This window comes from Silurus aristotelis, assembly GCF_946808225.1.
Source record: "Silurus aristotelis genome assembly, chromosome: 10".
Taxonomy (NCBI): Eukaryota; Metazoa; Chordata; class Actinopteri; order Siluriformes; family Siluridae; genus Silurus; species Silurus aristotelis.
The window spans coordinates 16,424,481-16,441,410 of record NC_139583.1 but is presented as its reverse complement, the minus strand read 5'-3'; the positions used below and the strand labels follow the sequence as shown (position 1 = coordinate 16,441,410).

The following is a 16,930-nucleotide window of genomic DNA, read 5'->3' as shown; positions in this document are numbered from 1 at the left end:
AGCTATCCGGCGGGACCTGGAGCTGGGCCGAGCTATCCGGCGGGACCTGGAGCTTGGCAGAGCTATCCGGCGGGACCTGGAGCTTGGCAGAGCTTTCCGGCGGGACCAGGAGCTTGGCAGAGCTTTCCGGCGGGACCTGGGGCGGAGTCGAGCATTCCGGAGGGACCTGGGGCGGAGCCGAGCATTCCGGAGGGACCTGGGGCGGAGCCGAGCTTTCCGGAAGGTCCTGGGGCGGAGCCGAGCTCTCCGGAAGGTCCTGGGGCAGTGCCGTGTTCTCTCGGAGGTTCTGAAGCAGAGTGGAGAGCTCCTGGAGGTCCTGGAGCGGAACAGAGCCGTTTTGGATGGCCTGGAGCACGGCGGAGATCCCCTGGAGAACCTGAGGTGGAGCGGAGTTTTCCTGGAGGTCTCGAAGCAGGGCGGAGATCTCTATGAGACTCGGGTGCGGAACTGTGCTCTTGGAGGTGGAGGTGAGGAGATGGAGATGCTGAATCGCGGCCGAGCGCAATCCGACCGCCGATGTGCGACATTAATAACACAAACAGGTAGTGCCAACACAAAATACCTGCGTGAGCAGGGAATATCCAGAAAATCAGAGTCCGAGTCAAACGGCACGTAGCGGGGTTGAGCAGCCGCGAACACACCGGCACACACGCGGACGGGCATGAACATGAAATAACGGACAGCGAGTGTGTGTGAGTGAGCGGTTTATATGGAAGCCGGGAGTGATTGCGTGATGCGCTTCAGCTGTGCATGATTTGCGCTGCGAGCTTGGGAGCACGCAGCGGCAATGACAGTCTCTGACGGAGGTGTGGCAGGTGGATTCCTGACACAGGCATCTTTAAGTGAAATAGCTGTTGAACTGGGGGCAAGTCCTGGTCAGCTCCTCAAGATTGTAGCGAATTTAGTTTGCAAAGAAAGGTAAGTAAGTAATTATAAATATTTAAGTTAAGTTGAAGTGACGGTAATGGAAATAACATTACACTTATTTGTCTGTTCGTCCGGCAAATGGATACTAAACACGATGAGGAATGACGGCATAAAGGCAGCGGTACATTATAATAATGGAATAGCCAGAATAGAATAGAATAGCCTTTATTTGTCACATATACATTACAGCACAGTGAAATGTTGTTCTTTGCATATCCCAGCTTGCTTGGAAGCTGGGGTCAGAGCGCAGGGTCGGCCATGATACGGCGCCCCTGGAGCACACAGAGGGTTAAGGGCCTTGCTCAAGGGCCCAAGAGTGGCAGCTTGGCAATACCGGGGCTTGAACCCCCGACCTTCCGATCAGTAATCCAGCGCCTTAACCACTGGAGCCACCACTCCCCCATACATACGTAGATCAGTAGTCAAAGTGTAACTAATGTTACTATGACATTATGTTCTGATAAAAAAAAATTAAAACACAAAACAAAAAATGCACTTTTATTAGGAAAGTGAAGAGCAGATAATTTTGTATACATTCTGACATCAGGCCTTAAAAGGACATACAGCATTAGACCAGGTATACATTAATGTGCTGGGACCAGTAATTAACGTATAACGGATGTTAGTACAATGTCGTATTCTGATCAAATGAAATGCACCCTTGTCAGGAAAGTAAAAAACAGATAATTCTAAGTAAATTAAGCCTTAATAGAAGAGACACATTAATAGAGTTACATTAATAGGATCTTTAGCATACAACTATAATAAAGGACATACATACAAGTATTGGTTAATGTCGTGGGATGTGGAGCATCTTATTCATTTTGTTTAATTAGAAAAAGGAATTCTTTATTGTATCTGTGTGTGTGTGTGTGTGTGTGTGTGTGTGTGTGTGTGTGTGTGTGTGTGTGTGTGCGCATGTGTATGTGTGGGTGTTTTATGGTCGAGGGTCTCTATGCGGTCAAACAGAGAACCTGCATGGGGTTATCTCGTCTTGTGGTAGGATCCAGACCTTCTGGAGCCAGTTGTGTGTGGGTGTGTGTTTTAGGATTAGGGGGTCTTTGTGAACTCAACAAGAGTTTAGGGTCTGGTCCTGTTTCGTGTCTTTAGAAGGGGGAGGGTGACACTTTACGGATATATCACCCCCAATAAAAGTTTCAACTTTTGATTGAGGTGAAGATGTCATAGGTTAAAAGGAATGCCTGGGACATGAAATCTTAATGATCTGTGCCAGACGCTACAAGATGTTGTAGCTTCTTGTTCTGTTTGAGTGGGGGGTGCTCACTCAAGGAAAACCTATGTTATGCAATCTATTGGACTGGGTCTGGGTTTTCTCTTTAGAAGACTCATCAGAAAAGTCTTCAATGTCATAAATTCAGTCTTTTTCATTCAGGAGAGCTGGATTTACACCAACAGCTCAAGAATGACACTATGGCATATAATCTAGGTTAAGGGTGTCCAATATTTTCCACAAAGTCCCAGTGTGGGTGCGGCTTTTCATTCCAAACAAGCCACATACTCACAAAGCTAAGGATCACCCATGGGAGCACCATGCCTCTCTGCTTCACGTGTTTAACAGGTTTGCTCTATTCAAGAGAAAGAGCTCTGGTTATAGGAGACTCTATTCTGAAGCATGTGATATTAGCTAGACCTTAAGCTAGGGGCACCAGCGCACCAGTTTTTTAGGAAAGCATAGGTTCTCTAAGATAGTTTTTCACACAAGAGCTAATGATATACGCATTCGATGGTCAGAGGTTACGAAGAGTTTTTAGAGGTGTGTAAATTATTCAAGGCAATGTCCGATGCTGTAATATGCCCTGGACCCATCCCAATGCGGCATGGCGATGTAGCTTACAGCAGTTTATGGACGCTGGACTGCTGGATGTCCAAATGGTGCTCCAAAAACAATGTGGGCTTCATTAATAATTGGAGCAATTTTAAAGGCAAGGCTGGCCTGTTAGGGTGGGATGGTATCCATCCCACTCGGTATAAAGGTATAAAGGGTGGGATGGTATCCATCCCACTCGGTATAAAGTGCTGCTCTCATTTCTTGTAGTATAGGTCATAGTCTCAGAACAGCACTAGTTAACCAGTGACTGTCCAGAGCCAGGAAGCAGACAAACAGGCTAAACCGACTATCTGCTAGCTAAACTGAGTCATCACAAAAGGTCCACCAACTTGAGACTGTCTGTCTCCTGAGCGAAACCTTGTAGAAATTATCAGAAAGTTTGTTCAAGTATCTTGATTAACATTAAATTAAATAAGACTGAATGCACAGCCAGCACCCTGATCTAAAAATTGCATTGTTAAATGTTAGAGCTCTCATGTCAAAAGTGCTGTCAATAAACAAAATTATTACTGACCAGGAGTTTAATGTAATGTGTTTGAGAGAAATGTGGTTTGGTATAAATGCCTCCCTCCAACGCTCAACACTCTCGCTCAGCCTCTCGCTCAGTCCTCGCCACATAAAGTGCATGTGTGCACCCTGGTGCAAACAGTGCAAAGACAACACAGGGCAAACCACAAAACACAAAATAGCTCTGCCAGTAAACCTGTTGTAACAAGACAAAGTGAACAGTAGCCAAAATGTAAACAAAATGTTGTGCAAAAAAGCAATATAGCATCACTTCAGGAAAGATGTGCAAAAACGGCATGTAAACAGTTTATGGTAAATAAGTGATGTAATGTGAGTGGTACTGAAGTCATGGGTGTGCGAGTGTGTTTTGAGTCTGGGATCTACAGATCAGCCACACATGCTCTCAGTGGTCCCTCTGTAGAACGTTGTCAGGATGTGGGGAGGAAGATGGGCTCTTCTCAGCCTTCTTCAGGAAGTAGAGACGCTGCTGGGCTTTTTTGGTGATGGAGCTGGTGTTAAGTGACTAAGTGAGATTATCCGCCAAGTGAACACCAAGAAATTTGTTGCTCTTGACGATCTCCACCGATCTCCATCTCCATCTTGATGTGTTCTTCTGAAGTCAACATCTCTTTAGTTTTGTCAATGTTCAGAGACAGGTTGTTGGCTCCACACCAGGCTGTTAACCGTTGCACCTCCTCTTGCTGATGAGACCCCCCACGGTTGTATCATACGCAAACTTAATGATGTGATTTAAGCTGTGCATTGCTACACAGTTGTGAACAGCAGTGGACTCAGTGGCTCAGTGTGGTGGTGATGGAGATGGTCATATCATCAATGCACTTGCCGATGTAGCTGGTCACTGTTGACGTGTACTCCTCCAAGTTAATGAAATCGCTATTGGTTGCAGTTCCCTAAACATGTCCCAGTCAGTGCATTCAAAGCAGTCTTGGAGAGCGGACATTGATCCTGCTGGCCAGGTTTTCACCTGCTTTTGAGCTGGTCTTGAACGCTTGCTGAGTGGTCTGTATGCTGGGATCAGCATAACAGAGATGTGGTCTGAGTACCTGAGGTGGGGGCGGGGGTTCACCCGGTATGCACCCCGGATGTTTGTGTAAACAACATCCAGCATGTTTTCTCCTCTGGTTGCAAAGTCCACATTCTGATGAATTTTAGGAAGCACAGTCCTGAGATTTGCATGGGTAAAATCTCCGGCGACAGTAAACAATCCATCAGGGTGTGTGTTTTGTAGTTCGCTAAATGTCCCGTAGAGTACACTGAGCACTTCCTTAGCATTAGCACTAGGTGGTATGTACACTCCAAGCACAATAGCGGTGGTGAATTCCCAGGCTAATTAAAAAGGTCTACATCCCACAACCATTAACTCCAACAGCAATGAGCAGTAGGTGGACGAGGACAGATTGTGTTGATGTAAACACACAGACCGCCGGTGCGAGTCTTACAGCACAGAGCTGCATTTCTGTCGGCACGAAATGTGGCTAACCCGTCCAGCTGAATGGCGGCGTCCGGAACTCTGTCGCCCAGCCACGTCTCAGTAAACACAAAAACGCAGCAGTGTCTGTACTTATGCCGAGTAGCTTGTTGGAGTCTGATGTAGTCCAATTTATTGTCCAGGGAGTAGAGATTGAGTAGAGATTGCCAGCAGTAGAGATGGTAGAGCAGGCCTGCTAGGGTTAGCTTTTAGCCTAGCACTAGCCCCCGCTCGCGTTCCGCATTTCCGCTTCTTCACGCAGCGTTTTCGATTCCCCCTCCTCCGTCCATGGGCCGCAGGCGACGCTGAAGTCTGGAGGCCTGGTTCTCGAAGCACGCCAAGGTCGCATAGCTTCTGCCACAGATCATCATTTATTTACTGCCCCCCTTACCTCACTCCTAAGGGGAAAGACCAAAACCATTGTGTGGAACCAGTAGGCCGAGCAGGCCTTTCTTGAACTCAAAAGGAGGTTCAGTACTGCCCCTCTCCAATGACACCCGGATCCACAGTTCCTTTTCATAGTGGAGGTGGACCCCTCCTCCATAGGCGCAGGGGCCACCCTATCCCAACATACGGGTAACCCTCCATGCCTGCAATCCTGCACCGTCTTTTCAAAAGAAACTCTCTCCCGCAGAACAGAACTATGACATTGGTAATCGAGTACTTCTGGCTACCAAACTGGCTCTAGAAGATTGGCAGACCTGGTTGGAACTGGCGTTGACATTGATCACCGATCACAAGAATCTCCAATACCTTAGAGAGGCAAAATGCCTTAACCCCCGGCAAGCCAGATGGGCTTTATTCTTGACCCACTTTCACCACATAATCACCTATCGTCCAGGCTCCCAGAATGGGAAAGCGGATGCCCAGATAGATATGTCCGAGGCTGATCTGTCTGTGCCATGCCAAAGACACCACACCACTTACCAGAGGAAAAACTGGTGCCCCTACCGACCCCACAATGACCTTGGTCCTGTCTGAGTATCCACTTCATCACGGATCTGCCAAACTCTGAGAGTAACATCTGCATCCTGGTAGCTGTGGATCGCTTCTCCAAAGCCTGCAGATTGGTACCACTCCGAGGTCTGCCAACAGCTCTAGAGACCGCAGGTGTCAGACCGGGGTCCTCAGTTCACATCTCAAGTATGTAAGGCATTTTTCAAGCTCCTTAGTGTTAACCAGAAGAAAGGTAAACGGTATCACCCACAGACTAACGACCAGACAGAGCGGAGGATACAGGAGCTGGGATGCTACCTTCGATTGCACTGCCACCAGGACCAGACTAGTTGGAACTGGTTTCTCCTATGGGCCGAGTACTCACAGAACTCATTGCGCCAAGAAGCCACCGGCTTGACCCCACTCCAGTGCGTGCTCGGATTCCAACCTTCACTGTTCACCTGGACGGATGAACCTTTGATTGTCCCCGTGGTGGATCACTGGTTCCTGAGAGAGTGAGAGACTTTGGGAGTCAGCACATACCCAGCTCCAAAGAGCCCTCAGAATTACAAAGAGTTTTGCAGATCCTCGAATATCGGAGGCACCTCCTTATCAACCAGGAGACAAGGTGTGGTTGTTAACCTGAGATCTGCACCTCCGACTGCCCTGCAGGCAGCTCAGCCCGCATTATGTCGAGCCATTGGTCATGCCTCCCTCCAACACTCTCGCTCAGCTTCTCCCTCCTACTAATCACCTACACCTGTCCTCCATTTACCCGCCCCTTTATAAGTTCCCTCTTCCCCTTTACTCACCATACTATCTACAGTTTATGACCATAGATCTGGACTACCTACCATGCTTACAATTGCAGGAGTTTCCATGCTCCTAGCTATGCTTCGGATGAAGCATGATTCAGTTAAGTTTATCGTTTCCTGCAGTTTCGTTTTTTACTCTCTTGTGTTTGCATATTTAAGATAAAAAAAGGACACCTCATTTTACTCCCGGTTCCTGACGCCTGGTCTATCCGTGACGAACATACACCAGCCCTGTCTACATAGCAGAGGCGGTGGTGTTGCAGCTATTTATAATAATAAGTATCACACAAAAAACTAAACACAAATGTAACACATTCGAGGTTTTTTACACCAACATAAAATATGCAAGAAAAGCATGTCTGGTTAGTCAATTCTATTAATTATTATTTATATATCCCCAGGGCCCTTCTCTGATTTTCTCATAGAATTTGCAGATGCTGGTGACTTTTTAAGTCTAGGTTTAAAAGTCTAGGTTCTAAGTTTAAGATAAGTTTAAGATAAATATTTATAATAAGTTAGTCTCCTTAACAACAGTAGTTCTGTCCATTCTAGATTTAGTAGAAATTAATCAGAATGTTTTAGGACCCACTCATAGTGGTGGACACACTCTTGATTTAATATTTACATTTGGATTCGATATACAAATAAAGTCATAATTCCACAGTCTGACGATATTTCAGATCATTACTTTATCTATAATGTGCCTCAGTCATTGCATTAGTACCTCACCTCATTAAAATATTTAGCATACATTCATGTCAATTATCAATAATTTTATGGAGTTATCGACATTAATTAAATCTCTGTCTAACCCTGAATCCACTGAATGGCTAGAATCAACATTACCATTCCGTTACACTCTAGATGATGTAGCTCCCCTTAAAACCAAAATGAACAGAGAGAAAAAAACTTGCACAGTGGTATAATGATCATATGCACACCTCAAAACAGACAACTTGGAAATTAGAATGTAATGGCGTAAAACCAAATGATAGTAATTTAAATAGCATGGAAGGAGAGCCTCCTGAGTTAAAGAAAAGCTTTTAGTGCTGCTATATCAGCATATTTCTGAACCTTAATAATTAGGTTAAAAACAGGCAAAAACACTGTAATTTTAACATACAAGTTTTACTCCTGTTCAAGAGAATGATTTCATTTATTTCTCAATCCCTTGCCTACATGTTTCTTTAAACAGATAATTCCAGAAGAAAGTGAACTTGTTCTGAAAAAAATAATAAACGATGATTAGCACTAGTTATGTACCTAAATCGTTCAAACTGGCTGTTATCAACCCCCTAATTAGGAAACCTGACCTTGACCCATGTCACCTTACCAACAATAGGCCAATATCAAACCTCCCCTTTAGCCCCTTTAAGATTTTAGAAAAGTTTGCAGCACGGCAGTTATGCTCACACCTATATATGAATAAAAATTGTGAAATTTACCAATTCTTTACCAGGGTTTTGATGTGGCAGGACCCAGGACCAAGAGAGGTCCTGGGTAATGTGAACACCAAGGTACTGAAAACTGTCCACTCTCTCCACTGGGGTCCCGTTGATGTTTAGCAGTTGGTATGACTGTTCCTGCTTTGTGCTGAAGTCCACTATCAACTCCTTAGTCTTGCTGACATTCAGTAGAAGATTGTTCACCTGGCACCATCTCTCCAGGTTTTTAATCTTCTGTAGGTAGGCTGTCTCGTCGATAATGGAGATCAGGAACACCACAACAGCAGTGTCATTGTCAGGATCTCCTGGGCACACGGCGTGCACTTCTGGTTTCGCAGCGGGCACTTCCAGTTCAACGGCGCAAACTTCCGGGTCGGTGGCTATCTTGCAGTTTTTCCTTCAGTATGACCTAGAGTGCCTGGGTGGGACCTGGTATCTTTCCATTAAGACCGCATTCTTGTTGGCCATTTGCTCGCTCAAGAGAGTAGAAGACCTGCAGGCTCTTTCTGTGGCCCCCTCCTTCCTGGAGTTTACTCCAGGTATGGCCAGTGTGGCGTGGATGGAAAAAGAAATGGTGTAGGGGTGATTCTGATAGAAGAGTACAGTAAGAGTTGAAGGTGAAGAGCTGAAGAGAGTTTCTGATAGGGTGATGAACGTGAAGCTGGAAGTTGAAGGGGTGATGATAAATGTCATCAGTGCTTATGCTCCACGAGTGGGTTGTGAGATGGAGAAGAAGGAAAAATTCTGGAGTGAGTTAGATGGAGTGGTAGAAGGTGTACCTAGGAATGAACGATGGGTGATTGGGGCAGACTTTAATGGGCATGTAGGTGAAGGGAACAGAGGTGATGAGGAGGTGATGGGTAGGTATGGCCTTAAGAAGAGGAATGTGGAGGATTTTGCTAAAAGGATGGAAATAGCAGTGGTGAACACTTATTTTAAGAAGAAGGAGGAGCATAGGGTGATGTATAAGGAGTGATTTGTGATAGAAAGGTATCTGCAAGAGTGAAAGGGAAAGTTTATAGGACTGTGGTGAGACCTGCGATGTTGTATGGTTTAGATACAGTGGCATTGAGTAAAAGACAGAAGGTGTTGCTGGAGGTAGCAGAGCTGAAGATGTTAAGGTTTTCGTTGGTAGTGACAAGAATGGACAGGATTAGAAATTAGTTTATTAGAGGGAGAGCGCATGTAGGACGTTTTGGGACAAGGTAAGGGAGGCGCGATTGAGATGGTTTGGATAGGTGCAGAGGAGACACATTGGTTATATCAGTAGGAGAATGCTACGGATGGAGCCACCAGAAGGGAGGAAAAGAGAAAGGCCAAAGAGGAGGTTTATGGATGTGGTGAGGGAAGACATGCAGGTGGTTGGGGTAAGAGTCAGATGTAGAGGACAGGGGGGTATGGAGAAGGATGATCTGCTGTGGCGACCCCTAATGGGAGAAGCCGAAAGAAGAAAAAGATGGTCATTGCCTTTTTGTACCCCAGAATGAGTTACATCCCCAAGATACCCTTGGTCATCTTGGTCTTGATTATGAACTTAAGGTTACAGGCATTCTATCCTTCATTTTAGGCAGACCAGGAGAGTTGAACAGGCTGTTGACAAGAAAGGAGTAAAAGACTCGACCTCCGTATCTTTTAAAGTATTATTCTTGCTACAATACTTCCCTATTACTAATCCAGATATGTAACTTTAAGTAATGTTTAAATAAAAATGCATTAAAAGTCAACATCATCTTAAACATTCTTGCCTCATCTTAAACAAACTCTCACACATTGACTCTCGGATACTTTACACATTGTAGAGAACCAGCTTTTGACGAGAGGTTAGGCCAGTGCTCTCTTTAATCATCGTTTTCATCCTCCTCTGAAGTGCTCGAATCCCACTCCGATATCTGTGAAACACAATCAGAGCAGTAAATGTCCACACGATTTTTCATTTTTCATTATTATTTTTTTCTTGCTTACTTTACCCAGGAAAAGGAAACGGATTCTCCTCCGTTTCCTTTGTTTGCTTGCGATGTCCCCCTTGTTTTACTCTACTTACTTTAGTAACTCTTGTGCAGTGAGTCAAATGATACCACGTGGTCCTGCCTTCCACCAGAATTGCTGTTGGAGTAACATCATTGTAGGGCCCCTCCCTCCTGGTTTCGTTCCACTTCCTCAGATAGACCTGGTCTCCTAAATCAATTGGGTATGAAGTATCTTCCTCCTCTCCAGGCTCCTTGCTTTTTTTTTCTGCATATAGATTGCTTCATGTATTGCAGTTAGTTTCCTTGCAATCAACTGGGTAGTCTTACCTGTGATGATGTAATGTGTGATCAATTTAACTTTCTGTTCTATCATTTCTTCATACTATATCTTTTCCATGCTGGTGTCTTTAGTTGCATCATTGTACAGTGAAACGTAGAAGTTGGTGAAAGTGCTTCAGGAATCTTTGCTTCTATAAACGTTTCCCATTTATTAATTACTAAATTGACATCACTTCCTATCTGAGCTACCCAATAGACATTCGGTTTTGGCTCAGTGATCATCTGATTTCTTATGTACCTTTTATATCTACCTACCGACCTTCTGGATAGCACCATATTTGTAACCCTAATTTACACAATGCATCTATTTCTAACAAATGAACAGGCATCTGATTTGAGACTAGAACAGGTATATTCACACTTTTGTTATTACTTTATAGACAAACTGGAGCAGTCATAGGAATTATCTGCTTCTGTCCTGAGAATCCTACCGTCTTTGCAAATTTCCCAGACATGAGGAGATGTGCGGCATAATTGGAATATAGGCATGTATAAATCCTGTGTCTACTAACATAAGTGTATTTATTCCGTCTACTTCAATATGTAACAAAGGTTCTTGTTCATCATTAGTAGTTATAATTGGTAACTGTTTCTCCCCAGTAGGATTCTCTGGGCACCCCCTCCCCCCAATCAATCTTTCTCTTGATTTCTTAATTTCTGCTCATTCTTTCTGTACTGGTCAACAGCATGTAAAACGTGGTCACAAAACCCTTTGTGTGCCTTCGAGTTCAAACTGACCACATCTTCCAGCCTGCTCTTTACAGGCTGTGGCATAGCATTTACCACTGCCTGTCTAAACAGTGTAGCCAACCGAGGATCTCCCTCAGGATCCACTTCTGTCTCTTGCTTCCATTTTTTCAATTGTCTTTACACATATATGGTCTGATTTTCTGTTTCCCCCAACTGATCGCCCCATGATGACTTTGGGTCAACTCTAGTTGGATATTCAGCATGCAGAGCCTGCCACACTGCAGGACAGTAAGCATCAAAAACAGCCCCATCCATATGATGTGTATCTACTGCCTCGATCATATCAGAGGCTTGAAGAATTTCTTGCATCTTCGCTCCTCCCAAGATCTTTGCCAAGAGAGCTTTTATATCCCCCACCGTTGAAAGTTTACCAGCCATTTCACCTTTATCCATTTTTCTGCTCCTTTGTGGATGTAAGGAAGGTGAGTGACAAGCCCCTCAAGGTCCTGTGTAGCCCACGGCACATATTGTTCCTGTGCACCTTTAATAAAAATTGGAAATTGTGGAGCTATGGACCTATGTCTTCCAGTTTGTCTTCCCTGCTTCCAACTATCTGCATTAAATGATGCCTCCTTTTCACCTTCACTCTCTATTCTGTCACACTTCTTTTTTTGTTCTGGTGTTGTAATGGTCCTGTCTATCCTCTCTGTGCTTTTCTTTCTACCTCCAGTGTCTTCCAATCTACTGTCCTTTCCATATTGCTTTCTCAACTTCTGTAAATTTGCCTTTACCTCCTTATAACAACCAAAAGGAAAGCTTTCCTCTTGTCAGGCTGACGACGCGGAAGCGGAAGCGGAAGCGGAAGTAACTCAATCATAGTCTTTTATTATTCAGTTCACCCAAAAACACTCACACAGAAAACGGAGAGTCACGAACTGAAAGTATATCCGCTTGGGACGAGTAATCCACAACGAAAGGAAATGTCCAAATGAAAGCAAAGCCTGAAACGAAAGTAACTCCAGTAGCAAAGAATAATCCTCATGGGAACGGAGTTCGAAGACAGAACCAGTGGAAATTCTGGAGGTCGAGCAGCCACAAGAATCACCAGCATGACATTGAAGAACCGACAGCCTGTGACTCGAGAACATTAGTTTATATAGTCTTTGCCTTAACGAATCACAGCTGTCGGCATTTAAAACCGGCGCGGTATAATGAGGCAGCATGACTGCTGCCAAAGGGGGGGCATGGCAGGTAAATCCCTGACAGCCATCGAGGAGGGCGTGGTAGGGGAATCCTTGACATTACTTCCCCCTCCAGGGGCGACACACGACGGCCCAAAACCCACCTATGCCAGGTGGGCCAGGGCACACAGAGGAAGGCCTCTCTAACCGCCTCGGGTCAAAGGAGGCCCGGGTAGCATCACCGCGGGACAGGGGAAGGCCGGGAAGAGCCCAAGGCAAAGCGGCGTCCTCTGCGGAAATCAGGAACGGAGCAACGTGCTCCGCAGAGGTCTGAAGCTGGACGACCCCCTGGGCTGGGATCGGAGGCAGAGAGACGACCTCGGAGGAGATCGGAGGCTGTGCGACGCCCTCGGCGGAGTTTAGGAGTCCAGTGGCACCTTCGGCGGGGCGTTGGGCTGAAATGACGCCCTTAGAGCAACACGAAAATGCCTTCTCTTCCTCTAAAAGACCTGGAGGTGATCCTTCGCCCTGTTGGGAACCTGGACTCAAGCCGACGCCTTCAGGGAGACTTGGGGGTGGCGGTTCGACGATGCCTTCAGGGAGACTTGGGGGCGAGCCGATGCCTCCAGGGAGACTTGGGGGCGGCGGTTCGACGTACCCTTCGTGGTCAGGCGGCAATACGACGACCCCTTCACGGCCAGGCGGCGGTACGACTCCCTCTCGCGGCCAGGCGGCGGTACAACGTCCCTCTCGCGGCCAGGCGTTGCTTAGGTTTCCTCGGGACACTGGAATAGAGCTGACCTCTCCTCGGGATTCTGGAATGGAGCTGAGCTCTTCTGCAGATCTCTGGAGCAGAGCGCCACCCTCGGCGGATCTCTGGAGCAGAGCGCCACCCTCGGCAGATCTCTGGAGCAGAGCGCCACCCTCGGCGGAACACTGGAGCTGAGCGGCACCCACGGTGGAACTCTGGAGCTGAGCGGCACCCTCGGCGGAACTCTTGAGCTGAGCGGCACCCACGGCGGAACTCTGGAGCAGAGCGCCACCCTCGGCGAAACACTGGAGCTGAGCGGCACCCACGGCGGAACTCTGGAGCTGAGCGGCACCCTCGGCGGAACTCTGAAGCTGAGCGACGCGCTCGTGGGAACACTGTTGGCGGCGCGGAGCGCTCGCGGACACTCAGAAAACCGAGAGCCTGTGACTCGAGAACATGAGTTTATATAGTGTTCTTCTTAAGGAGTCACAGCTGTTGGCATACAAAGCCGGCACGGTATAACAAGGCAGCATGACTGCTGCCGAGGGGGGCGTGGCAGGTGAATCCCTGACAGCCACCAATGGGGGCGTGGCAGGGGAATCCCTAAAACCTCTTTACTTGTTTTTTTATCCTCTACATCTAAATTACCATTACCTCCCATCCGCAACCTCCACCATTCCTTTGAGTAATGGGAATTGTCCCTCAAAAGGCACATATTGAGGGGGTGTTGCTACCTTTTTCCTGATGTTATAATCATTGCCTCGCCGTCTGCCTTTTTTTCCTCTCTACCTTTTTCAACTCTTCTCCGTCCTTCTTCAACAAAGTCAATACCTCTCTCTCTTGATTTTTTTATTTCTCTCCCCATATTCTTTTTATTTATCGATGTAGTCTTGTAATTATTTATCAAAGTTTCTATTTCCCTACACAATGCTACATCAAAGTCCCTTGCTTAGCCCATTTTATCCCCATGCTCTTAGTTCTCTTTTACAATTTATTTGAGAACTTATTTACAAGTGTAGCGTCTGGCACAGGTCATTTAGATTTCATGTCCCAGGCATTTCTTTTAACTAATGACATCTTCACCTCAATCAAAAGTTGAAACTTTTATTGGGGGTGATATATCCGTAAAGTGTCACACTCCCCCTTCCAAAGACACGAAACAGGACCAAACCCTGAATTCTTGTTGAGTTTACAAAGTTTACAAAGACCCCCTAATCCTAAAACACACACCCACACACAACTGGCTCCAGAAGGTCTGGATCCTACCACAAGACGAGATAACCCCATGCAGGTTCTCTGTTTGACCTCATAGGGACCCTCGACCATAAAACACCCACACCCACACATACACATGCACGCACACACACACACACACACACACACAGATACAATAAAGCATTCCTTTTTCTAATTAAACAAAATGAATAAGATGCTCCACATCCCACGACAATAACCTATGCTTGTATGTATCTCCTTTATTGTTTATAGTTGTACGCCAAAGATCCTATTAATGTAACCCTGTTTTAATGTTGTCTCTTCTTTTTGATTTCAAAGTTGATTTAACATTATCTTCGCTTTATTCTTTCTTTCCTAACAAGGGTGCATTGCATACATCAGAATACAAAATTGTATCAACATCAGTTATACTTTAATTACTGTATGTTAATTTACCCCTGTTCTAATGCTGTAATTTCTCTTTATGTTTAGTATCCAAATGACCACAAAATTATCTGTAACTTATTTTTCAAACAATGGTACATTTTATTTGATCACGAAAGGTACCATACCGTCTTAATACACTTTGGATAAAACTTGAAAGTTTTTCCCTCCGAAATTTCAGGCTGTAGTATTGGCCATTCCCCCAAAGATGGGTGGAGTTCGAGACTTTTAAAATGTCACAAACACCACCAATCGTCAAATGTACGAAACAGTTCGGAAACGACTCCCTCTTCCTTCAAGATCTTCCGGCAAGCTTCACTTCCAAGAACAACCACTGCTCTGATCTTCAGGAGAACCTGGAAGAACATCTGACCCCACCCTAACTGGCTCTTCAAAGATTTCTTTGTTGCATCCGGACTCTTGTGCAACAAGCCAATGCAAGTAACCGTTTACTTTACCAACGAATTTAGATGCATTTTAAGTCTTATAAAATCTTAAGGTAAATTTAAATTCCTGTGACGATTTCCCAGTTAGGGGAAGTAGGGGTGCTTAATTTTGAAGCTTAAGCGTTTCCATCCCTTCTTTTTCTCTCTTTCTTCTTTTTTCCTTTCTCTTCCTCCTTTCCTAGTTTTAACTTTTATTTTATTTTTAATTTTTTTTTCTTTATTTCTTTTGTTTGTTTGTGTAGACAGTTTTATGTGTGTTTGTCTCATTTATTAAACGCCATATTTTTCACAAGTGATTGTCTCTGAGTACGTTCCATAAATTAAATGCAAAGTTCCTGCAACATCTGGTCTGAACTACATGCTCTTTTAATTTAATTTATGGTATAAAGAAAAAGGGGGTTACGTCTTTCTTGGCCAGGAAGATACCTCTTTTATAGAATTAATATAAAATTATACTGTCTGTTTGCCAGACCAACAGACAAATAAGTGTAATGTTAATTCCATTATCATCAATTTAACTTAACTTAAATATTTATAGTAATTATAAATATTCACCTTTCTTTGTGAGCTAAATTCGCTACACAAGGTCTTTACACAACTGATGTTTAAACACTAAGGTTACCGCAGGAGAGGCTGCCATTATGTCCTGTAGATTCTAACACCACAACTCTAACCTTACTGTTATACTCACGCGTATGCAGCTGTTTTATTAGAATTACATTTATTACAATGGTATGTAATCTTATACAATCATAGAACTCCACCTACAATGCCAAACAATAATAGCCACGTTTGCTATTAATATTTGCCAGCCACTCAAATTATTTAGATAATATTTTCTTAAACATGCATCAACCCAATTTCTACTTTAAAAATCAGATAACTTTGGTTTAATCAAAGTTATCTATTTAAGATACACCACTCCACTCGGTCCCTTTATATACAGGGCTCATACACAGAATACAGACAGGCATAGAGCACTCTGTTAGCCGGCCGCACAAACATTTCCACGGTCACGACGTCCACTTCCGGTTTGGCGCCAACTTTCAGCCGGTGGCACCGGAAAACCTGCCATCTTGTTTCGGTATAAATAAATGCCGGCTGCATGCGCTCCCAGATTGTCTCATTTTGGTTCTGCGCTATTTTGAAACCGTCCAGCCTTTTTTTCGTTTTTGGATCTCCCGGTTTTTCGGATTTTTGCTGTATTTTTGCCATTAACTTGGGGTTAATTTTTCAACAATAATCCCAAGTATCCGGACATTATCTATTTCCTGCCTGTGCTAAACCCTCCTCACCTGATTCTTTTCTGCTGGTGCATTCTGCATTTAGGTCCTACCATCCATTCACCTAGTCACCCGAGGTCCCTGACAGAACAATCTGGCCAGCTATAGATCCCGTGGATGCTACCGATCTCCAGAACACCCTTAATGCTCTGGTCCAGGTCTCTGCCACCCATGAGCAGCGGCTCTAAGAAATTACTTCGGGTCTTCAGCAGCTCATTCAACAACTTGAAACACACCCAGGGGCAGCCACACCCAACCCACCACCAGTCGCCACTCCCCAGACGCCGGCTCCGCCATTGCTTCCCCAGGTCCAGCCCGCACCTGGCGTTTTTGCTCCTAGGGAGCCACACCTCTCCTGCCAGGAACTATGCCACTGTGGCCGGCTTTACCATCTTTCAGCACCCGAGCAGGCGGCCATGACCCAGTACATTCAGGACTCGCTTGCTGCTGGCATTATCCGCCCATGCTCCTAAACGGCATTCAATACCCCATCAGAGCATTATGAAAGGACGCCTCGGATCTGGGTGTAGGGGCCATTCTGTCCCAGAGAGGTGCCTGGGACAACCGCCTGCACCCGTGCGCATTCTTTTTTAGTCCAGCTTAATTTCCACCAACACATGAACCCCAAGGGGTGTCTGATAGGTCT

The 16,930-nt window shown here is 45.3% G+C and overlaps 3 protein-coding genes across 4 annotated transcripts in view; 2 read left to right on the top strand and 1 right to left on the bottom strand.

Annotated features, from left to right (window-relative positions):
- The window catches only part of LOC310732344 (uncharacterized protein), a 337,655-nt gene that overhangs the window by 121,522 nt on the left and 199,203 nt on the right, over positions 1 to 16,930 (bottom strand). The gene's annotated exons all lie outside the window — the stretch shown is intronic.
- LOC310732306 (uncharacterized protein) overlaps positions 1 to 16,930 on the top strand; it is a 1,052,581-nt gene that overhangs the window by 932,095 nt on the left and 103,556 nt on the right. Inside the window, exon 5 of one of the 2 annotated variants that reach the window (XM_083552690.1) lies at positions 4,136 to 4,552. The gene's annotated coding sequence lies outside the window, so the exon portion shown is untranslated. Of the gene's footprint in view, positions 1 to 4,135; positions 4,856 to 16,930 lie in introns of those variants that run through there. The other variant, XM_083552689.1, reaches the window with a different exon arrangement.
- Positions 4,299 to 16,930, top strand: part of LOC310732693 (uncharacterized protein) — a gene marked incomplete at its 3' end in the record, with an annotated part of 144,252 nt that continues 131,620 nt past the window's right edge. The window contains exon 1 of the mRNA XM_083553307.1: positions 4,299 to 4,343. Within this exon, the coding sequence (XP_083409433.1) occupies positions 4,333 to 4,343 (11 nt within the window). The 5' untranslated portion in view covers positions 4,299 to 4,332. The remainder of the gene's footprint in view (positions 4,344 to 16,930) is intronic.